This window comes from Catharus ustulatus, chromosome 22 (assembly GCF_009819885.2).
Source record: "Catharus ustulatus isolate bCatUst1 chromosome 22, bCatUst1.pri.v2, whole genome shotgun sequence".
In the NCBI taxonomy this organism is placed as follows: Eukaryota; Metazoa; Chordata; class Aves; order Passeriformes; family Turdidae; genus Catharus; species Catharus ustulatus.
In genome coordinates this window covers 175,916-200,214 of record NC_046242.1, presented here as the reverse complement: position 1 = coordinate 200,214, position 24,299 = coordinate 175,916, and the positions used below count along the sequence as shown (strand labels likewise).

General features: G+C 42.5%; 1 protein-coding gene across 7 annotated transcripts; it reads left to right on the top strand.

Annotated features, from left to right (window-relative positions):
• Positions 1 to 1,282: 1,282 nt before the first annotated feature.
• On the top strand, positions 1,283 to 23,486 carry LOC117005923 (solute carrier family 13 member 5-like). 7 transcript variants are annotated; one of them, XM_033078042.2, is made up of 15 exons: positions 1,283 to 1,683; positions 3,802 to 3,878; positions 5,016 to 5,123; positions 7,560 to 7,688; positions 8,452 to 8,588; positions 9,012 to 9,226; positions 10,489 to 10,660; positions 11,772 to 11,894; positions 12,403 to 12,615; positions 13,389 to 13,510; positions 13,780 to 13,895; positions 15,160 to 15,321; positions 16,313 to 16,450; positions 17,232 to 17,388; positions 21,721 to 23,486. In XM_033078042.2, exons 3-14 carry the CDS (start codon positions 5,019 to 5,021, stop codon positions 17,358 to 17,360), a joined length of 1,761 nt encoding a protein of 586 aa, XP_032933933.1. In that variant the 5' UTR covers positions 1,283 to 1,683; positions 3,802 to 3,878; positions 5,016 to 5,018; the 3' UTR covers positions 17,361 to 17,388; positions 21,721 to 23,486. The 7 variants fall into 7 exon arrangements, with proteins under 7 accessions (XP_032933933.1, XP_032933934.1, XP_032933931.1 ...); XM_033078043.2 differs by having other exon boundaries at positions 3,798 to 3,878; XM_033078040.2 differs by having other exon boundaries at positions 3,778 to 3,878.
• Positions 23,487 to 24,299: the final 813 nt, after the last annotated feature.

Genomic DNA, 24,299 nt, shown 5'->3' with positions numbered 1-24,299 from the left:
CTGAAAGGCTGTGTTGCAGTAACTCCACCCCAAACAGCTGTTTCACCAAAAAATTCTTTGAAGGAGAAAAAGCAGCGAGACAAGTATTGGGGTTTGATTTTCAGTGAGAGTTCCACACACGGATTAATTTGCTAATCCTTAGAGAAACTCTGGGGTCTCAAGTTCCTTGTTTCCCATGTAAGTTTGATTTACATTAGCTGTTTCAGCAGGTTCCTCCACCCCTGGCTGGGCTTTGCCCCCAGTAGCCAGGCACACTCCAGCCCCGGAGCAGGGGGAGCCTGTGGCACCCTGAGGAGGGAGACATGGCATGAGAGGTCCCTGCAGGCTGTGGTGAGCAGGAGGGCAGGGGCATGCTGCAATCCTCTTTGCCTCTTTAGGGATGGTGATGCTGGTATTCAGCCCCACAAACCTACCTTGGCCTCCCTGGGGCAATGCTGCTTCCCTTGGACAAAAGCTGCCGGCTCATGGGAGCTGTTTTCCCTCCATCTCCATCCAGGAGCAACTCAGCATCAGTGCCCAGCAGATGCCCAGGCCTCACTGGCTCCCCAGTGGCCCTTGGAGCACTTTGGGGTATCCAAGTACACGCCAGGTGAAATGTCCTGCATTACCCAGCATTGCCTTTCCTCCCTGGGAATACTCTGCTGTGATGGGGATGGACCAACAGCACACAGGCCTCAGGAACAGCACGTCCTGTCTCCTCCTGGACTTCAGCAGTACATTTTTAAATAGGAAACTTCAGAAGATATATAAATTAGAGAGAAAAATGAACAGAACTTTGGGTTTTCAATGCCAAGATGTTTCAAAACTTTCTGAAGGAAGGTCGAGCATTTGTGTACCTGCTGCTGCATGATGCAAGTGGTGTCTCTGATGTGACAGACCCTACCCAGTGTGGAACAATGGGATACAGGAGATGCAGAAAAATATTAACTGACCTTACTCTATCAAGTAGGGCCACTAATAATAATTCTTTCACTTTGCAGGAGTATCAGAAAGAATAATTCGCTAGTCTTTGCACGATGTATCATAATGCCATAGACAACAGCTGCCACAGATATTTCTCAGAAATTGGTGTGGTTCATTTCCCATCCAAACAAGCTCATTCTGTCCCCCCATTTTTCTCTGGGAAAAATGAAAGAAGAAGAAAAACGAAGCGCAGTAAGCCATTATTTAGATCTGGGAATAATGAATGTTTATCTGGATTTTGTAACACAAATTATGTAATGAAGCAGAGAAAAGGCTTTTGAACAAATATGTTAATGAGATGGCAGCTAAGGGAGAGGTTACAGAGCTGCCAATTCTGAATCAAATTTTAAACGTGATTTTCTTTTGGATCTTTTTTCTTTTGTAGTCATTAGCCTGCACAGCATTTGAATGGGCTTTAGGGCACAAACTGTATGGGAAACACCAGTTCTGGGTCAAGAAAGACTGATCAGCAACATAGACTGAGAAAACCCCTCTGACTCAAAATTCATAATGAGGGCTTTTATGTAGAAAGTTGTTGGGCACGGGGATTGTGCCGAATGGACTGTTCATTCAGACTCTTGAGAGCTTTTCTTGGAAAAATATCAGATGCTCCTCTGGGAACTTAGTTGAAAGCTGCTCCTGAAGCAGGACTGTGGACTGGCAGTAACTGGGAAGGACGGATTGGAGGGAAAATGGAGAGCAATGAAGGAGTGAATGCTGGTAATAACTCTGTCTATTTAAATTCTTTGTAAACCTTCCAGTGCATAACATTACCATACAAGAGCTCTTTTAGACATCTTTCGAAGGCAGGAATCACACAGAGGTAAGTTCTCAGCTGGTTATTTTTTGAATGTGATTTTCAAAAGCCCAGATAGAAAACATTATTTTTTTTCTGCAAAGTCCTAGAATATCTCAAGGTCAGTTGTTTTGATTTTTGTTTCTCAGTGTCAAATGTGATACGACTTACAGTCCTTGTTTAATTTTATTTTGTTGAAAGTTTTGTGCCTCTGGCTATTGCATAGAGCCTGCAACATGAAACTTTAAAAAGAATGTGAGGAGTTTTTGTCTCGAGAGAGGGTAGCAGTTATCTAGGTCAAATGGACTGCTTTAGAACAAGCAAACTGTATTTGTGTACTTGGGCAGCATTTGAATTAGAGGCAGAAATTATGTCTATCTGTAATTAAATGAACCAGCTGTTGCCTGTAAAGCCACCTTTTTTCAGACCATTCCTATCCTGCAATAACTAGAGTAACTGGGATGATTGCCTTGTAGAGAGTGCACTATATAGAGAAGAAAAGAATACAGAACTGCAGAAAAGCAGCTTCTCTATAAGAAAATCTTTATTTTACAATTTTTCCACCTGGACTGGAATTCCTACTTTCTAAGTGAGATTGATTTTCAGTGCCTTTTTCTACCAAATAATACAGGTCAGCTTTTCTTTACTAGTCTTCAGCAATGTAACTGACTGTAACTCTTGGCCATGGTTCACATCATTGACTCTGGTATCTGCAGTATAAAAGAGAAGATTGCGAGACTCTGCCTGTGGCTTGACAATGCTGTCAAGGTCATCTATGCATTTGCTGTCTCGAAAGGTGCGGCTGGTCCTGCCACAACTGTTCCTTGCCCAGCCATAACTAGTCCAGTCTCTTGAGCTGGCTCTAGTGCTCACTAAAGACTTCATTGAACCTCTTCAGCTCACTAGCAGCAGAAAAATGATCTGCTTTCTTTGTCAAGTTAAATCAAATGAACCCCAGAGCCACCAGCTGAGAAATGTGGCAAAGGCCAGCGAGGGTTGGTGGCAGTGAGCCACAAGATGGGTTTGGCTCTGTTACTCAAATCCTTAATTCTTGACATGCTCAAAATACCTGTGTTTATTAGGGCAGCAGGAGTGGTATCTTGCAACCAGGAAAAGAGATTTCAAGTACAAGAGACCTGATTCAGCTCCTGGTTCCACCTCATGTCACCACCTATGCCTGTACCTCTTTGTAACACAAAAATTTGAGTTCCTTTGAAAACTGATTTGAAACTTACTACCAAGAAGAACAAGAACAGCACGTTGTTCAACACTAGGGTATCAGAATTTGGCCCAAAGGATGCTACAGTCTTCTGCTTCTCAATTATGTCTGCAATCAAAAGCTAATTTTACCTATTGCTTCTAAAGCAGTATTTAAAGCCGTTGCTCTCTACTATGTTCAGAGCCATACTGACTGGAGGAAAGGATTCCTTTTTCTTGAAGGTGTGCAATTAGTGCTCAGTTAGCATGAGCTGAATTTCAGGCTGTGGGAGGTTTTTGTTTGAATGCTCTTTGGACCACCTAAAACTCCTCCTGGATGTTCTGCAAGTGCTTAGTCTCTTTGCAGCTCCCTTCTACCCAGCTGTCAGACCAGTTCTGTAAAGCAGGCAGACAAAACTTTGTCTATCTTCTCCTTGGCATGGTGAAAAGGAAGCTCATCATCAAATGATATGGAGGAAAGTTTGCAATAATTCCACACAATAAGGGAATATTGATTCCCTTTCCTGTATTCACAAAAAAAAAAGGACTGAGGCATGAATTAGCTAATTTAATTGCCCATGGAGTCCCATGTCTCATCCCCAGGTACAGCAAGCAAGTCTCCTTTCACATGATTAGTCCATCTAAAGGTATCAATACATTTTTTGTCTTTATTTTCTTTTTTCTTCACTGCATCTTACTGAAACAAGAAGAAATCGTATGTGCACTGATCTGTCAGAGTTAACCTTAGAACAACTCCTTTAGAGTTAACTATTTGCATTTTCTTATTTAAGTGCTTCTAGTCCTTTTTCTTTTTTAACTAGGAACCATTTTTTCATTGGAGACAGGCCACAGGAATTCAAGTTTTGGCCGATTCCCCACTTTCTGCTAGACTTTGCACTGGTGTGAAGTTTCCTCTGTGTTGGTAAGTTACCCAGAGGGACTGCTCGGAAAGGTTTGAAGATTTGGAATCTGTCCAGATCCGGTTGGCTACTGTTTTTCTTAGTGGGCATTCACTGCTTTTATAAATGAAAAGTAACATTGGAGTGTCTTGTTTTGAACTTCTGTCACTCAAGTTCCTCTGGTCAGCAGAGGACAAAGAGTGCAAGCTGTAGTCAGAGCTCCCTCATTACTTGCTGTGGAATCTGAAATTCTTTATTTCTGTGAGTAATGCTTGGTAAGACTGTATTAAGAGACTGCAGGATCAAATTGTTGAGATATGATTTATGCTGACTTGAGTTTCAGGTGGCTGTTGCCATCGCAGAAGCAAAACCTAAAATATCAACAATTTGTTTGTCCTCTATGTAGTTGTCCCTTTCTGCCCTCCCAGTCGTGCTGGCCACCATCAGTGCCAGTCCCTTTGGATTACGAGGCTGCGGTGTAGACAAAGTCACTGAATTCAACATTAAAAATAACCTTTCACGTTAACCTTCCTGGGTTATTTTTAACCCAGATCCAGAGGCACAATGCCTCTCAAAATAATAGCAAAACACAGCCATGCATGCCTGCACAGACCTTTGTTTTGGGGAGACCCCCACTGTGGTTTTAACTCTCCATTCCCCTGAAGGAGCTCAGTCCTTCCCCACCACTGTATGAATGAGCGAGGGCCGATCCTCCCTTGGCATCACCAGCACCTCCCGAAAGGAGCCGCCAGCTCCTGGGTCCCTGCGTGCGGTGCGCACGGTGAGACCGGTGCCAGCGGGCACCTCTCCGTGGGTTCTGAGCAGGGAGAACGTTCTTAGAACCCTGTCCCGACTGGTGTGACAGCTGATAGCCAGCCCCTAAGCCGCTTTCCTCGGCACGGAGGGGCTGCAGGAGCCCCGCACGGAGGTGGCCGCAGGGGAGGGGATGGATGCCGTGTCCCGGCAGGGCGGGCGGGCCGGAGCGGGGCCGGGGCGCTGCGGGAGCCCCGCTCGCTGCCCGTGCTCACCCGGGGCGGACCCGGCGGGGCGGGCGGTTCGTGTCGCCCCCGGCTGGGTCCCTCCCGTCCCTCCCGCCCCGTACTTAAAGCGGCGGCGGCGGGCGCTGCTCCCGCTGGCGCCCTGACCGTGTCACCCCACAGAGCATGGCCCTGACGTGCCTGCGGCCCCTGCTGAGGTACCGCTCCTTCGCCATCCTCTGCCTCACGCCGCTGCTGCTGCTGCCGCTGCCGCTCGCTGTGCCCACGCGGGTAAGTGCCTGCGGGGCTCCTGAGGGAGCAGAGCCCGCCTCTGGCCCTGCTGCCCCCGGGCCATCCCCGCTCCACCCGCCTCTGGCCCTGCTGCCCCCGGGCCATCCCCGCTCCACCCGCCTCTGGCCCTGCTGCCGGTGGCTCCCAGCACCCAACCCATCGTGCCAGCTAGATGCAATTTAATTCTGGGCCAAGCCAAACCCGTGTGTAGCTGGCCGGTGCGTTTGGAGTTGTCCTGCACGATGTCGTAGCGGTTGGAGTGGGCTGAAAGGCAGGAGTGCATCCCCCAGCTCTCTGCTGAGGCTCTGGTACTCCCCGCCTGTCGCTTGGTGACATTCTCCATCCTGATGCGGTCAGGATGTGTTGTATGAATTGGTCAGGATTTCAGGATTTCAAATGTCATGTCCTCCAATTCATCTGTCTTATTCCAGGGATGGCAATGGCACAACGCCTTTGCGTTCAGTGGAGTTACACTAGTATAAAATTGGAATAACTGAGGGAAGTTTTGGCTTTAAAGCCTTGTAGCCTTCTTGACCAAGTGTGAAGGCTCAGTTCACAGTATTTTAGCCTACTAGAGCTTTAGCGGCTGTTCTAATGCTAAAAACAACCTTTCTTCTGCACAACTTCTATAGTTCAGTCTGTTTTAAAGTACAGGATAATTTTATCTGTTTTTATAAACCAAATTGCCAGCCCTTCTGATTTACCTGTGTAAGTTATACCAGCCTGGCCTTTCAGTTGAATGATAGTGCTTTATATAATAAGGAATTCCTGACTACTTAAGCTCTACTTTGGTCAAAACTAGGAGAGATAATTTTAAAAAAAATTAAGTATGTCTTCAGTTTACTATTCTTTGTAGGCATATTGTGTCATTAGTCTAACTTAAGAAATTACCATATTTCATGATGGGAAAGCAATATTTCTGTCAGTGACTGCCTTTTAATCTCTCAGCCAGGAGGCAGGTCACTGTGTTTTGTGTCAACTGTACAGAAACACCAAAGAGACATTCTGTGACTGTTCCCATAAATCACAGATAGGTGTAGGTGGAAGTACAAATATATATTTAATTCCAAATCTTTGGTTGTTTGAACTGGCCATAGTTGTTGGAGTTAATTTATAAGCATGGTTGTATTTTTGAACTTCTTATAAATTATTTACTCTCTATTCTATAAAACCAGTGTTTTGAATTTTATTCACTTAGAGTTGTTTATTTGTCTTTCATACTGGCAACAGATTAACCACAGTTAATTCTATCCCTGCATTACTGCAGTACAGCATGAATTGTATCATGAGCTGACCTTATGTGTATAAGGGGAAAAGACTTCAACAGGATCTGCCTGCTATCTTCTAATCTCTGAAGAATTTTTCTCTTCAAAACTTGTGCTGTAAATAATCTGGAAACTTGAGGGAAAAAATGCAGGTGTTTGCTGGTTCTTAAACTTCTCAACAAAATTAAGGAATACACAGCCATATTTACTAATGTCACCTGATGCCAGTTTTTAAGTGTCACTGTCACACCATTTATTTTAGCAATAAAGTCACATTTGTTGTATTACAGTAAAATCCTATAAAAACATACCCTAAATAGGAGCAAATACTGAACTACAGAACGCTGACTCCAGCTTTCAAACAGTTCACTGTTAGCTAATGAATGCTTGCTTCTCCTGACAATTTTTAGAGTACAAACCACGGAAGGCTGGGATACAGAAATGCCTGGTCAACAGCCCAAAAAGACAGGTTGCAACAATTCTAAACTAGGGAATTCCCTTAGCAGGTAGGGACAGTATGATTTGGGAAAGTAGTTTAATACCTATAATGTGCTTAGTCACCAAAAAAAAAAAACCCTCCAAAAAAAAACCAAAACAAAAAAAAACCCCAACAAACAAAAATACACACACACACACACAAAAAAAAAAAAAATACAAAAGAGTTTTACTTTAGGAGTTACTTTAAAAAGCAGAGAACTTTTAAATTATTCAGTGAAATAGTTTCTGAGCTCAACTGTCTTACTGGACATACATCAAAGACTTGCGAATTTCAGGCAAGCTAATCATCCACACTGGGAAATTTTGCCATTCATTAAAAAAATTAACTATATATTGCTGTTCTTGGCTTCTAGATGTAAAAATCTGCTGACCTCAACCACCAATAGGCACTTGCACACAGCAAACTGTGCACTTACCTAGTGGTGGAAGATTTGTTTTTCTCACAGTATTTATTTCGTGGGGATGTATTAAAGCAAACTTCTTGGTCAAAAAGATCTTTTTATACAAGTGACTTCAGAACATGATTTGAAAGCACAAGTTTTAAGTCCTCATTCAGTGTAACTTGTTAAGGTACAGACAAAGAGTGTGTGAGCCCCTTGTAAGTGCTACCAATGTGCTTCTTACCTTTAAAAACAGTTTCTAATGCTTAAATGTGTCTTCTGTCATGTTGCAGGAGGCCAAATGTGGGTATATCATCATCATCATGGCTGTGTACTGGTGCACTGAAGTGATCCCCCTGGCTGTCACCTCCCTCATGCCGGTGGTATTTCTCCCTCTGCTTGGAGTTCGGAGCGCTAAAGCAGTAAGGAACTCGTGCAATCCAGGTCTGAGACAGAGAAATCCAGTGCTCCAATCCCTCATCAATATTTGGCCCACAAGTTTATGTTAGCGTTCAGGGTTTTTATGTGGGAAGATGCTGAACTACGTTTGCCCAAACTGTTGAGAGTGGGGGGCCTGAGGTGGTAGAGGGGAGGGTCTGTTTTGGCTCGGATCCTGCTGGAGAGCATCCCACTAAGTGCCAGCAGTTTGTGTTCCCAGTCTATGAGAAAGCAGTGCTGGCAGTCTTCTGGGACATCTCAAAATGCATAGGACAAACTTCTGAAAGGTTAGATGGCATGGTGCTGGCAGGTATGCCGTGTGCTCCCCAGACCTCATCCTGGGCTCTGTGTGCTGGGGCACAAGGCACAGGCTGTGTTCAGGTTCTGTAGCCCAGGTTCACTACTGCCCACCAAGCCAGTAAAGGCAGGTGTGGTTGCTGAAGGTGCTGAGTATTTCCAGCACCCTCCATACTTTGAGTCCCCAGTTGTGTTTTAGGAAACCAGTATCATTTTGCACAATGATGCACAAAGAGCTCCTGCACAGGCAAGTCAGCAGTTACACAGGATTTCAAGTGTTCAGGAAACTGCAGGGAGCTCTCAGGCAGCAGCTGCCTCTTGTTCCAGTGTTGGCTGGGGCCTGGTCCAATCCATGGATTTGAGAGGGTGGTAGGCAAATTGTGCTAGTAGCAAGTATTTTGGCCTGACTTACCTTCTCTGTCTCTTCTCTTACCTTTCTCTGTCTTTTAGGTGTGCTTGCAGTACCTAAATAACACAAACATGCTCTTCTTTGGAGGGTTGATTGTTGCAATTTCTGTGGAGCATTGGAATCTTCACAGAAGGATTGCACTGAAGATCCTTCTGTTACTTGGGGTGAAACCTGCGCTGTAAGAGTATTATATTGTTTTTTTCTTACCTCTTGTTAGTTTAGCAGAGCCCTAGGGATGATATTTAGCAGTCAGCAGAGAAAGGATCCTTCAAGAACCAATTTAGCTGTACTTGCACAGAGTTTCCAGAAATGAAGTGTAGCAACAGGAACAGTTTATTTGTCCTTTATCCAAAACTACCATCTGACTACATTTTAGAGGCTTGCCACTGGGGACAAAATTATGACAGACTTAATCATGCACTGGGATTCCTTCAGTGAAGGTGGCAGAGCTGTCCTAGAAGGTAGGCTGGCCCTGCTCTGTACTAGTGGATGCTGCATACATCCCTGCCTGGGCTTTGCTCTCCAGATTACAGTGACTACAAAGCCTAGCAGCATCTGCTCACTTTCTTCCTCTCTCTTCTGCATCATTCTCTCTTTTCAGCCTCATGCTGGGATTTATGATAGTCACTGCCTTCCTGTCCATGTGGATAAGCAACACAGCTACCACTGCCATGATGATTCCCATTGTCCAGGCTGTCCTGGATCAATTGGACAGCACAGAGCATGATATGACCGTGATGGAACAAGCAGCTGGGCAAACAAACACAGTGATTGAGCTGGAGGAAAAGAGCACACCAGAGTCCACTGCAGCCAATGGTAAGGGCCTGCTCACCAAAAAGCTGATGCTACTGAACTTGCTACACTCAGCTCCCCAACCTAGGAGTGCTTCCAAGGAAAGAGGAGGGTAACTTGACTGCAATGTCTTAAATACATGACATTTAGGTTGTACAAAATTGCTTTCAATTTTGATGGCTGCCATTTTGTATGCTAGTGCTAGATCACAGACAGGTTGTTGTGTTCCTTCCTGCAAACTGGAGTCATCCTCCCACAGTTTCCCTAGACTTAACTGCCTGTTTAGGGAAGTGAAGGGCATATCCTGTGTGAAATAACCATCCAAACCCCCAGCATCCCACTTTCTAAATCTTGGGATTATCAGTGGGGATTCAGCTTTTAGGCCACGTATTTGAAAAAAATATGTAAACACAATCTCTATTTTGGTTTTAGGGTAATAAATACCTCTTTATTGATCAGACTGTATGTGGAGGTGGGGAGAAGAAAGAGGACTACTTTAAAAGTCACATGGAAAAGAAGAACTGGTAGACTGGTAGAGGAATTGTCACAGTAGACAAACTGTTCTTGTATGTCATCTTACACTGATGCTTGATTCCTCAAGGTCCTCTGCCAATGCTGTGGTTCTACAATAGATTTCACTTAATTTGAAATATGTGCACAAACTCAGACCCTCTCATTCCACTGCTCTGCTGTGGTGTTACCGAGGGCTATATTATTAAATATGATTAAAGATCAGATTCCGAGTGTGGTGAAGATAGCAAGAGTGGGCAGAAAAAACCCTTTGATACTGTTGAGTTGGTTGTAATTGCCATAAATTCCTTCTCCAGCTCCATTAGTCCAGTCAGACTTCAAGATTAGCTTGTGAGCCTCAGAGAACAAATGACATAACAGTAACATTTCATGGTTATTGTAAACTGACATAATGCCAAGCAAGGATTTGGGTTTCAGTGGGGGTTTTTTCTGCCTATATTCATATCTGTTTAAGCCAGTTGGGTTCCCACTGTGGAATTGGGACGGTTCCAGTGACTACAGTATTTTGCTGGTGGTAAACCTCTCTGTGAAAGAAGACATTACTGGTGAGGAGCTGTGGCTCTGATGTGGGCAACAGCATCCTTGGATCATGTAAACCCAGTCTCTTTCTTCAGTTCCTCATTAACATTAGCCTAAATAGGGAGATATCTGTGGGTGTTTAAATTAAAATAAACATACACTAAGTCTACAGACCCTATCCTGAACTTTCTGCCTTTCCAACTTTACCTGAGGCAAATAATTTTCTTTCTGTCTAGCTGTAAGCAATGAACAAGTCCCTGATGACCCCAGATCTTCTGAGGAAAAGAAAAAGTGGAAGCATGTATGCAAGGGAATGACACTTTGTGTATGCTATGCTGCCAGCATTGGAGGAACTGCAACACTTACTGGAACAGGACCAAATGTGGTACTGAAAGGCCAGATGAATCAGTAAGTAATTTTTGCTGCTTCTTTTAGTTACACTGTCATACTACTTGTGTGACCAATTGACTCATCTTAGATGACAATTTCAGTTTGTGAACTTCAAGCAATAAGTTGAGGAACTGAGACTGAGAAATGTGTATGAAGTGTTGGGCCTCATTTTTTTTTTGCTTCAGCATCTTTTAAAAGGAAGCTATGTGATGGAATTAAGGTCTTCTGAGAAAATTGGAAATACTTGCTGGCAATCAACATGTAAGTGGTTGATTATGAGATATTGGTTCTTCTGTGTCCTCTTTTTCAACTGAAATACAGCACATCAGAAGAGGAACTGCAGTAAAGAACACCAGAAGAATGTAGATTAACTCTACCCATAAACACACTGAAGAGAGCTAGAAGGAGCTTGCTCCCTCCTGTAACACTGTTCCTCCATGCTGTGCTGTGGAAACTGAGCAGTTGTGTTGTTCTCTCACTGCTAAACTGAGTTTGGGAACTGATCTACATGGAACTCAATCTGCAGTGGAAATTCTCCAACACTGCTTCCTTGTGTTGCGAGTACTTCAGCCTCAGCTGCTGCATTATCTGTTGGTTTAAACACCCAGCTGGAAGTTTGCTATTGATTTTTTTCCTCCAATCATTATTGGCAAACACAGAGAAGACCAAAAATGGCCTTTCTTAAAACACTGTCTTCATTCTTTCAAGCCAACTAGCAACTTTTTCATCTGTTGAAGGCAGCAGAAGTGCAGGTATTAATTTCAGGAAAGACATTTCTTGCTCTCTTATTAGAATGAATTGGGAGGAAGAAAAAATATCCTGTCTTGAGATAAAAGTGTCAGAAGTGGAAGGTATCTAGAATGTATGGGAGAACTTTCAGCCGCACTTGTCTGACTGAGACCTAAAGTATCAACATAAGTTCCTATATGCATCAAAGTAGAACACAGGGAAAACTGACAATCATTTAAGTTCTGCCTTTCTCTATGACTTAAGTTAGGCTGTGGATGTTACCTATGGTTACTTGTAATGTTGTCCTAGATTTACATGCATAATTGTCACTAGCACATATTAAAGGAAGAGTAGATTACTAAATGTTTTTACATTTATACAGAAAGTAATTTATTTGCAGGATATACCCCGACAATAATGATATTGTGAATTTTGCTTCCTGGTTTGGATTTTCATTCCCAAACATGGTCCTGATGTTGGTGCTAGCTTGGCTTTGGTTACAGTGCTCCTTCATAGGACTCAAGTGAGTATTTATCTACACAATATTGTGCAAACCCCTCAGCTTACTGAGACATCTGGCTAAAACAAATGCAATGACAAGTTATTAATTTTGTAGCAGAGAGCAGAAATGTTGAGATCTGTAAATCTTTTGTGTTTATGGGAGGTACATTAAGACAAAAGACTTATACATTCTTAACCTTCAGACAGAATTGCTTTTTTATTTTTCAGTCTCTCACCTGAGAATTTCAGCCCTGGGAGAGCTGGCATAGCTGGTTTGTAGCCATTGATTCAAACCAGACTTTTTCATCCCAGGTTGCTCCAAACTGCCATCCTTTGATAGAACCCATTCTTCTGTGAGAGCTGGCATATCCCCACAAAATACTTTGGTACTGTTGTAATTTCTTTATTTGTGGCCTCTGCTGTGGTCTGTGTCTGTCCCCAAGAGTGACAGCTTCAGAGTGATGAGGATGTTAAATCCCTCTAATATGTTCATACTTACACTTATTTTTTTCCTCCATTTTTTCTCAAAGCTTAAAAAAAAGCTGGGGCTGCGGGACAGAGAAAACTGCCAAAGACAAAGCTGCATACAATGTGCTGAAGGAAGAGATGAAGAAGTTAGGCCCTGTCTCTTATGCTGAATTAAATGTCTTCCTCTTGTTTGTATTGCTGGTGCTCTTGTGGTTTACCAGACACCCAGGCTTTATAAAAGGCTGGGCCTCCTGGCTCTTCAAAGGAGGAGAAAAGTAAGTTTTAGGGGTTTTTTCCATCTTTTACTCTCTGGATTATTAATCAGATTCCCTTGCTCATACATTCCATTTTGATGTGGGGTCATTAATTCCAACTTTACCTGACTTCACATGGTTGCTGGGCTTGATCCAATGGCTTGTACATGGCACTACCAGTCATCTATGATTTGACAGTTTGTACTGCAGTGGAAAGATTGGAGACTGAGAAGTGGAGCAAGCTGAACCTCCTAAAAGAAAAGAAAATTCTGTAATGCTGGTCTCAGTCACACTGACATACACCTTAGTATTTTGTTTGTATGAGCTCCAATCAGTTGCAGTGACATTTGAATATTTGGTAATACCACCATTAACCAATGCCTTAAAACTCACTGGAAAATTGATTTTGTGCTTTGAATGGCTTCTTTGCATAGTGTTCGTGCATGGTGTATTACATGGAACATAACATACATGTTGGGACTATCATTCAGGGCCTTTCTTTAGATGTCTGTCTTTGAGATACAACTGTTGGATCTTGGCTTCAGCACAGAGAAGGAACCCTGCTCCAGGAGGGATAAGTTGTCATCCAGGACTCTAGTTGTTAATGTGTATTATAGCTTGTTTCTTTTATTATTGTGTTTATATTATGGCAGGTCTGAGAGACCTCAGACATGAGCTATGACGCATTTTGCTCAAGCCCCAAATGGGATAGCAAAGATCAGTGACTAGAATGCTGGAAGGCAGCCCTTTTCTAGGAGAAAGGTATCTAACCTGTATTCTCTTTTCTTCGTTAGGTATATCACTGATGCTGTTCCTGCTATGTTTGTTTCCCTGTTACTGTTTATCCTTCCTGCTCAAAAGCCCAAATTCACAGCCTGGAATCCAAGCAAGTCTGACTCGGAGCAGACTGAAGAAGGTATTTAAAAGAGGGATTGTAGTATTGTGAAACAGCTAACCCGCTCAGCTAACAAAGCAGAAACATGCACTGAATTTGCATGCAGTTCCTTAGAGCAGCTCACCTACCTCCTTTATTAGGCAGGGCTGGGGCACAGTCCATGTGTGTGTTACCCTCACCCTGTGCAGGTTTGTCAGTACTGTGCATCTGCCCACCGCTATCTTACAGAACAGGAGACAAAGTGTCTTCACGCTCCTAAAACTTGTTCTACTTTTCATTTCTCACTTCAGCTATGAAGCCATTTTTATCAGCCCCGCTGCTAGACTGGAATGTGGTCCAAAGGAAGATGCCCTGGAGTATTGTGCTGCTGCTGGGAGGAGGTTTTGCTTTGGCTGATGCAAGCGCAGTACGTCCTGACATCTGTTTTTCTCTGACTCAAAGGCGAACTTCCCTGGTTTGTTATCTAGTCCTGTATTACTGGGAATGCTCCCAAAGCCAAACCCAGTAGCAAAGTTCGGATCTGGAGGGAGATCTAAGTTAGCAAAAACCAAGGAGAGGTGAATGCTTGTGAGTTTTTCCAGGAATTTTTGTTCTTTGACCAAGTGTCTTTGTTTTACCTCTTAGAGACTGCTGAGTAGGTTGGGATCTTCAGTGTCTGGACAGTCCAGAAAAGCATTCTTTCTTATTTTGGTAATCATCCCAATCTTGGCCCTGGCTAGAAAAGTAGAAGTATAGATACCATTTGTCAGAGTTTCAGAACTATGTGAGGTTTGTTTAAAGGTGATATATCTTCAGACTTAAAGCAAAACCAAGAGAAAGAAAGAAGGAAAGAAAGAAAGAAAGAAAGAAAGAAAGAAAGAAAGAAAGAAAGAAAGAAAGAAAGAAAGAAAGAAAGAAAGAAAGAAAGAAAGAAAGAAAGAAAGAAAGAAAGAAAGAAAGAAAGAAAGAAAGAAAGAAAATAAATCTGGCTTGGTGCTGTATTCATAAATTCACAGAAAAGGCAGCTAAATTCCCAAAACAGGAAGGAATCTTGAGGAGAACCGTATTGTTTCCTTCATCACTGCTAAGATGCATCTAAATCAAAGCAAGCATTAGCTATCAGTAGTACCATACTTTGGGAAAAGGATAACTTTTGTGGCTAGTTAGGTTTAAACCATGGGGCAGAGTAAAGCTCTGGGCCTTACATTCATGTACATACATCACACATAAATTATTATAGCTCCAGAGCATTAAAAATTATCAAATCAGAGATTTTGTAACCTGTTTCTATCAACAACTGACTGTTTTCCGACAACAGAACATTCCTACAGAATCACAACCTTCAGAAACCTTAGAAAATGTTCCAAGAAGCTTCTGGGCCATATGTTAACTGTTCACAATGGCCTCAGAAAAAAAATTCTTGTTCAGCAAGAAAACCATAATTTTGTAACCTATGTGTGAGCAAGTATTTGGTTTTCAGAAGAATCAGAAAAGTGGGATTCATTGTTATGTCTAGTTGGTAAGGAATTTCTTTTAGTTTTTGTGACAGATCATTGTATTTTCCTGGATGGTGTTTGTATAATTCAGGACTCCTTTAGCCTTATTTGACAGGAATGTTGCCCATAACTTGGCTTCCCTGTTTGTGAGTCAGGTGTTCTAAACCTCACTGAAATCCACTTTTTTTCTTGCAGAACTCTGGGCTCTCAGCTTGGCTGGGTGATCAAATGACTCCATTAGGATCTATCCCACCATGGGCCATTGCATCAGTGGTCTCCTTTACTGTAGCTGTCTTCACTGAATGCACCAGTAACGTGGCCACAGCTACCCTCTTCCTGCCTGTTTTTGCCTCCTTGGTAAGACTGCTTCTGTCCTGTTACCCTGTCAGCTGGAGGATCAGAGTTAAACTGGGTAGCAAAGCAATATTATATTTATTGTCTTGGATGTTGCTGCAGTATACTTAAAAGAAAGCCAGGTCATGCCTTCTGTAAGGTGTGTGCCTTGGCCCTGGAGAAAGTGAAGTGGCAGTCACTTTTTTCAATACAGATCAGCACATATCAGTTACTTCTGGTCATTTTGAACCATCAGCTTAGAACTGGAAAAACACACAAACACACAAACCCCAAACCAACACAAAATCCAGCACTTTTCTGATGGTGCCTTTGGATTATTCATCTTCACATTATGTGCTAAAATACTAGAAGCGGTAGGCCTGATTATTAGAAATGTGTAATTTCTCATGGGAACCTGGAACAATTTTAAAACTTAGGGAGGAAAGTCTGGTAAGTTTTACTGCCTTTTCTGAGCAGAATCGAAACTGTGGGATAAAGAGAAAAATAGGTTACTTTGTTCTTTAATTAGGAAAGGACAAGCCCTTTATTCCAGACTATTTCATCAAAGCAAAATTACCCCAGTCAAGGTACTGAGCTATTAATGACTTAAATTGGCACTTAAGTTTTGTGTCCCACGGAGTTTATGTAAAATCTAAGAATGTCACTCCACGTGCGTAGTAATTATAATCCCATCCCTGTGTTCCCTGGAAAAAGGGTGGTCTGAGGTCAAAGAAAAGATTGTTGGATATATTTGACCAGAAATCTAAATTATACCATAGAGCTAAACAAACAACATGAAAGAATCAAGCCTTGTTTTTAAGAATCATGGGACTGGAAGCAACAGCAAGTTATCTTTAAGCACATGAGGATTTCAGAATAAAATGTTTGTGAAATATTCTGGTGAGGCAATACAAGGAAACAAGCCTATGTATCTCAGTGGTCTGGCGTAGATTGATTCTTTATGCTTTTCTTTTCAAATACCCCCCAGAGTGATATTCTCTCCATTTCATTGCAGGCTACATCTGTTAAGGTCCACCCTTTGTATGTTATGCTGCCTGCTACCCTCAGTGCTTCATTTGCCTTCATGCTACCTGTTGCAACACCCCCAAATGCAATAGTGTTTTCTTACGGCAGCATCCGTGTTCTTGATATGGTAAGATAATTGCCTTCTCTCTTACCTGAAATTCTCCACTGCTTTCTTCCTGAAATATGGTGAGAGTTTCATTTTCTTTGCAGAGTATTTCCAAGGTACCAGGAAGCTCTTATGGGCTGTAACTACCACTCTATGCCCCTCTCTTCTGCAGTGTTAATACTGTGATAAAAAATTTGCATCTCAAGTAACAGTACTTTTCTCACAGGCTTTGGCAGACATACAGATTGGCCCAAGTGAAATGAAAAACTGAGAAGTCATAAGTCCCTGAAACCTGAAGGGTTAAAATGCAGTCCTGCCCTGCAGTGTTCTGGGGCTTTGGCGAGTGTCTAAAGCCTTGTCTCCACTGGAGCTGAAAGCAGAAGGTAGCAATCAGTAGCCCTTGGCTCTGGTCCTCTGATTTTCTGCCAGACCACACAGGGCAGGTTCTGGGCGGAACACACAAACATTACTGGTTTTCTAACTGGGTGTTTGAAGAGGGCATAAGCTGTTCTCTAACTAATAAGAACGACTTGTTACACATGCCTTAAAGCTCCTAGATGGTTCTATGCATAGCAAAGTGCTCGAAGACTTTGCACAGTGTGTTCCCTGGTATCTCCACCCAAGCAAGAGCAGAAGGCAGTGGATACAATGGCAATTTCTGTGATTTATTTGACTGTCTTTCTTGTGTATGTACAAGTAGGCCTTGCTGCAGTTTGCTGTGCTGGTGTTTGGGTGTTACTGGTTTGGATTTGCTGTGCTGGTGTTTGGTTATTGTTGTTGGCTTGGATTTTTTTCTTCACAGGTTAAATCTGGAATAATAATGAACATCATTGGAGTCCTCAGTGTCACACTGGCCATCAACACATGGGGAAGACCTATGTTTGGGCTGGACACATTCCCTGCCTGGGCAAACAGCACAGCAAAACAGTGAGCTGTGAAGAATTCGTGTGTTAAACAAGGAAAGTATCCTTAGTACTCCCTATTGATTAAAGTCCTGTATAGAGTCTCATCACCCCTTCAGATCCAGTGTTGGGTGTTTGCTCCCTTCCAGCAGTCACACATCAGTTCATGTTTGAACCAACCCAATCTTAACTCTAGTTGTGCTGGACCAAAAGTGTTTGCAATTTTACAACCTCAGGTGTCGGGATCATAAGTGTGATCAAGCGATCTGTTGTACCTCCAGTCAAGGTCAAGAATTAGGATTTCACAGTGGAAAGATCTGTGGGTATGACCTGGGATTTGCTCCCAGGCTTGCTGTGTATCCCCATGCAAGTCAGTTCATTTCTTTTTGCCTATGTCTCCTCCTAAAGAAGATGTTATGGAACCTACCTATCTTACCAAGGTATTATGAGGACATAAGGATCAAATTCCTGCAGCCATAGTGATTTCCCACCTCTTGATAATGGGTGCAAGGTGTTAAGTTACAGAATCATAGAACTGTGTATAGAAGATCTGGCATATAGCATAGTATTGTGTAGGATATTCAGTAGTTATTTTACTAATGTGAATTTTCTTTATGGAACTGGAAAAATACATTTTTATCTAGAAGTGAGGGAAATATTTATCCACAAAATGCCAGGTGCTTTTTTGAGCAGAAAACTGCTTCAATAATTGATTTCTGTGCCTTTATCTTCTGTGCTCTTTCATGGTGCTAAGCACCATAAACTGTCTGCTGAGTGTTGTTCCCAGGTGCCACCAGTGGCTCCCTGTCTTCCCAGCTGGCTGCATGTGATGCAGCCGCACACTTCTTCCAGGGAGTGGGTGGAGCATGTGGATAAACACTTCCACTTGCAGAGTCTGTCTAAGGAAGAGGCCATTTCTAGTGTCAAAAACTGGCTTACTCACAGATATTTGTCACCACCTGAAACTTATCACCGTTTTTTTTTTTTAAGAAAGTGAAACCAAGAACAGTTGAGCACCTTCTGTCCTTTGGCAGTCACCACTTAGTGCTGATTTGCATCTCTAGGTATCTAAATGCATTTGAGAAAGGGACTTTCTCTGATTTCTGATGGACTTCACAGTGTAAGAACATGTTTTTATTGCCAGATGTGTGGTGCTTGCTCTGCTGTATCTGACAAGATGCAGGGGAGCTTGCATGGATAGATGATAGTGAGCTTGGCTATCCCAGTTCATGCAAACCAAAACTCCTCTAAAACCAGTTCCAGCTAAAAGCTGTAGGACAGACACTTCACTGTCCTGTTTGCAGAAAAGAATGCTTTGAAATTTTCTTGAAGGGGAGAAATTGCCCTCACCTCAGCTAGGGAAGAGCTTCACTCTCTTGCTGGACAAGAAGGAAGCAAATACTATTGTCATCAAGAGTCACCCAGGGTGATTCGTGGTCAGGAGTGCTGGGCCAGGGGAAGTGTGTGTGTGGGGTAATAGCATTGGGTTTATTCTAACGGTGAAGCATTGGATGTGTCACCTCTCTGTACTGTTAACAGCAGTTTCTTTTTGGGACACTATTATCACACCCCGTGATTGATTCCTATTTAATTTAAATGGGTGGGTTGCATAATTAGAGCCTGGCAAATAAAAACTTTCTAGAACTGTCTCCCCTCCTGTATAACATAGTGGACCACTTGTTTCTGCATTAGCTTCCACTGTAGCCCAGTGTTGCCCCAGTAAGGTCCAGGAAGGTACACACTGTAGTGAAAAATGCAAAGCAGAGATTTGGACACCACTCTTAAGTGTCTTCAGACCTGAATATCAGTGGTTTCTCTTCTTTCATCAGCTAAGTGATAGCTCAGGTTTGCATCCCTGAAGATGCTCAGGTGGGACCAAATCAGGTGGCACACCCTGTGAACTGTCCCATTCATTTAAGAGTGAAGGATTATAAGAATGTAAGAAACACAACCAGTTTTTAAGAATTAATGTTGTACAAGCTTTCCAGGATAACAGGCACAAATTAGCTTTTTTTCAGCATGAAGCATGCATGGTGTCCCCATTCCAGTGCCCTGAGTAAATACACATTACTTACAGTGGACAATGCAAGGACAATTGCTTTGTGACTAGATCTGGTTTAGCCCCTTCAGCTGCAGGACAAGTGTCATGATGGAAACTTAGTGGGCATGGCATTTATTTTGTTGGTCATGAAAGGATTATTGTTTTAGATGCAGAAGTTATGATGGTCCTAAGGTAGTGGCATAAAAGAATCCCTTTTCCCCCCACTTTAAAACACACACCCCCAGCACCCACAGAAAAGATGGGAGGATCCTCAGTGCAGGCTTTGTCAGGGCTTGTTATTCAGCCACTGTGAGTGAGCAAACAGTTCCTATTTTACCAAATGAGGGCAGAGAGTGATTCCTTGTGGTCAGTGAGTCTGTCAGCTGGCCAGCTGGCAGCACAGCTGGCAGTGCCGCTTCTAAGGAGCTAAATTAATGCTTTCTTATTTTCTGCCCACTCTCTATGGATCCTTGAATTTCCTTTCTCCACTCAAAATACCAATTTACCAAAATACCAAGTTGCTAATGCTGTTTCTGCAAATATTGAGCATCCCAAACCTGCAGCGCTGTGATCTGGGCTGCTGTTGTACAGGGTTCCTGCCTGGTCATATACCAGTGTGCAGACTGGTTCCCACACTGCACTCGTGCTTGGGAACAGTCTCACAATCATGAATGAGTTCATAAATTACCAAACTACATGAAAACATACAAAGGGGGAAAAGGGTATTTCCTGCCCATGTGTGGAACATCTAGATCTGTGAAATAGAGAAGAAAAACCTTTCAGCATTCTCTGTAATATGATCAGTAGAAGTCCCCAAGCTGAAGAGTGGTTTGGATTTGTTGGTGTCACCCACTGAGATCTGAGCAGTGGGTAGTGCATTCCAGCGGAGTTCTGATCTCACTTGAAATCAGTCTTTGGTTTATTCAGGCTTTGTTTTCCAGCTCAGGTGTGTTGCCACTTGAAATAGCAATAACCTGATTATAGCCAAACCCAACATTTGCTGACAAAGTTGGAACTGGTCAGTTGGTGAAAATCAGCCCAGAAAAAGACATAGATCACTGAATCAGTCCTAGCCAAAATGCAGCAGTGGTTCCTTAACCTCTGAATTTTTAGTAATGACATACCCTATGTACATTTTTACATACTTCACATCTTTTTTTTCCCCCAAGTGTCTGTGCTAAATATGTGAAGAAGTGGGTGGTAATGACTCCTGAGCCCTTGGATCATGTGACAGAGTTTTCACAATGTTTTCCAGTGTGGGTGAATAAATGTGTGACTTTGACAAGTCTGATCAATCACTTTGTGCCACTGGGAGATTTTCAACACTTTTGTACCTTGCACTACAAGGCCACCAGTCTGCTGCAAGAGACCTGTTGGGCTCAGCATTTTTCTGCATGGTTTAATGGCAGGGTGCTGATTCCCCTCTGCCCAGAAGAACCATTCCAGTGGCAGCTCTTCAGTATCAGACCTTCTGATACCTTTTGTGTATCTTTGCTGTGCCCTGTGTGAAAGATCTGTGGGACAGAGAGGGCTTGCCATGCCCTGCAGACTGCCTCTGCATGGCAGAGAAATTCTGAGGGAAGTACAGCCCTTACCATTGGGAGCCCAGAGAAAAAGCAGGCATGCCATGCTGCCTTGAGGTGGTTGGGAACTGCTTAATACAACGTTTGATAGCTATTTAAAAATAGAACTGACTACACTGAAATTATTTTTGCCCATTTAGGTTTTTCTGGAGCCCTTAGTCAATAGTTGCCCATTCATTATGGTGTAAATGTAGATAGAAGAGACTGTTTCTTCTGTCAAAGAAAAGATGTTATCCTTCCCCAGTTTACTTCAGTGCTTTATTTACCCACACAAAATTATTTCCCAGTCTTCTTTGGCTGAGGCCAGAGTGTGAGCCTCATTACTACATTCATAAAACATTTTTAATAGACAAACTATTTTCTTGAAAGAACTGAATGTTCCAGATACTAAATCTAATTTATTATAGTTTCCTTTGTGAGCTATTCTTTGAGAACAATAACTTGGGTTGGGTCTTTGCAAATATTTTAGAAAGCCAGCTGAAGATCAAATTTCCACCAGAAACGAAGTTAATACAATCTTTCAATTAAGGAATGATTATTCTGGAGGAAGTTTCTATTTTACTTCAGTATTTTGCCTTGGCTATACGTTCAGAAATCAGAAACATAGGAACGTACATTGCTCCTGTCAAATGGCTGACTTCAGTTCACCTGCTGTCCAGGTGTCCTAATAGAAGTCTCACATATTTGTAACCAACTTATTAATGAAAAACATAAAATGCTTTCTGACACATGACATTTAACCTTGAATTTATCTTTGAATTCTAGTGTTTGTCTGAAGCTGGAAGAGTGCCGCGGTCACAGAAGTACATGTGCCAGTGCCTTCAACAAACCAGTCTTTTTACACGATTTCATCCAATCTGCAGCTTACTTCAGTGGTATTCAGCATCTGCAGATAAGTGGTTCCACCAGGACTGTTATTGGCTGCCTTCTGAAATGCACATTACCTGCCAGTTTCTTGACCTCAAAAAAGAGAACTTAGTGAAGAGTTAAGCCTTTAATTAAATATGTTCTGACAATTGTTTTAGTCACTGAAAACTATGATCTTGTTTATATTGAATTACAATTATAGCATTGGAGTAAAAAAATTGCAGACTTTGTGCTGGTTTGTTATAAATATAACATAATGCATACTATGCTCTCTGTTATTTAACCATATTTGAAGCACGATGCTCTCCAGTCTACAGGAGCTGTCTTGCGTTCTGTGCTGTGGGTAAAATCCTGTCAGCTCTTGTCCCTGTTAATATCAGTTTGCATTCTATTCCAAAGCAATGGGTAAATGGGTGAATGAGAGGGAATGTCTTGGGTTTCATGCACTGGTGTAAAAAACACTTCCCTGTTTCATCTCACTTGATGGGTTTTCAGTAATGAAATTGCTGGACCTTCTTTTCTCTCTGGTACAAATGCACTGCACTATGGTGTCATAGAGGAGCCTTTACAGCATTTCACTTCCTCAGTGTTTACCTTCAAGATCCAGCAGCATGCCAGACAAGACTTTATTTTCTCATGTTTTTCATAAGACCTTAGTGGCTTCAGGTCTCAGAAGTGGCTCCATTGAAGAGCTATGTCTCTATGTCTGTTCTAGTGAGTTAAGATAGACTTTATGTCCTAAACCATCACATTTCTGGGCAGGCAACAGCAATGATAGCCGTCTAGTCTCTCTGAAAGGAGAAACTGAGGCAGCAATGTCATCCTGGTTCTATGACAGTAGGACAAATTCCTGGCTGACATTTATATTAACACATATCCTGCAAGTTTGGCTAACCTGACATTTAAAAACAAACAAACAAACAAAAAAAAAAAACCAAAAAAAAAACCAACAAAAAATACAACTTTTCTTAGAGAATGTTCTCAGTATACTAAAATCCTAATTTTCAATTTTGTGCCTACTTTGAAGGGCAAGAATTGAGATGTTTGACTTAACTCTGGCAAACCTACATAGTAATTTATTTTTGTGACCAAACCTTTTTTAGGATTCTCTCCTCTGAAATCACTCTTGGGAGAGAAATCCTGTTCTAGAATAGCAGTGCAGACACGTGGGATCTATTTGATCTCTTCTTTTAGCTCAAAGTCTGTATTTACTGGGGAGTGACTTGTTATGTTTTGATGTAGTAATAGTAGTATTCGACAACCACTAAAATGTTGTCTAAAAAAGCAACCTTTTTTATTAAGAAAAAACTATGCCTGGATCATTTTTATATGGTTTTTGTAATCCAATTCCCAGGGAAAATAATCATATTACATAGGAAAAGATAGTATTATAGAAAATTGCTAAGTTGGATGCCAAAAATACTTCAACGAATGAAAGTAGAAAATAATTAAATGAATGACAAAAAAAAGGAAGACATTAGAAGGGTTTCAGGTAAGTGTAAAGGTTGCTTTTACTGCTGCTCACTCACGGAGCATTTGCTTATGAATGGTTTTACTCTGAGACAACTGTGTTCCAATTAATGAAGAATTAAGTGCAGAGGTTGACAGAAATTTCCTTGGCTGACTGTAAAGTCACTATGAAAAATAAAACCCAAAGCTCCAAACTTTGTCCAGTGTCCAATATTTACCATGAAACTTTAAATACAGTTTAGTATTGTAGGGTTGATCCTCTCCACTTCCTTTTGCTCTGGAAATGATGAACAGTGGCTTTGTCTAGTACAAAGCTAAAATTAATGTTCTGCAAATACAAACAAAAGTTCATCCTCTTTTAATCCTTCTCAGCTCGAGGGTAACCTGGGGGAAAAAGAATACCAGGAACACTGACCCCAAAGCCACATTCTAATGGCTCTGGGACTGACTGGCCTCTGTGGCAGACGGACAGAACACTGTCCTTGTTCTGTCAGAAGGAATGTTCGCCAAGAGTCGCAGGAGCTGGAGTCCCAGGAATGCCACTCTGTGCTCGCACTGGATGCCCCTGGCACACGCAGCACGTGTGGCTTTTTTCCCTCAGATGGTGAAATTCTGCAGGGCTGGAGGCTGCTGCAGGACTGTGCTGAGTTACGTCGTCAGGACAAAGCGATTGATGTAAAACAATGTTGGTCGTTCTAAAATACATCGGTTTGTACTTTAATGATTCATGAGTTCTTAGGGGTTGGCCGTGAGCTGCAGCAGAGCACCGTGAGAAGGAAGAAATTTGTACGGTGCTGTATTCAGTGTAGGGTTTGTTGGGATACTGGGATCTCTGAATGCTCCTTCCCAGAGCAGCTGCTCGATGCCCTGCTTCTGTGACCCGGCTGGAGCTGCTCCCCCGCCCCCGGGAGCGAGGGAACGGCGGCTCTCGTGCCCAGCTGTCAACACGCGAGCGTTTGCCGGCTGCTCCGCACGGAGGGACGAGGGAAGCGCTCCGAGCAGCGCGC

What these genes read in the sequence shown, in the direction of transcription:
- LOC117005923 (XM_033078042.2), top strand. Translation starts at nt 5,019, where the DNA reads ATGGCCCTGACGTGCCTGCGGCCCCTGCTGAGGTACCGCTCCTTCGCC. An exon ending in CGCTCGCTGTGCCCACGCGG is followed by an intron (nt 5,124 to 7,559) that starts GTAAGTGCCTGC and finishes GTCATGTTGCAG; the next exon opens with GAGGCCAAATGTGGGTATAT. An exon ending in CTCTTCAAAGGAGGAGAAAA is followed by an intron (nt 12,616 to 13,388) that starts GTAAGTTTTAGG and finishes TTTCTTCGTTAG; the next exon opens with GTATATCACTGATGCTGTTC.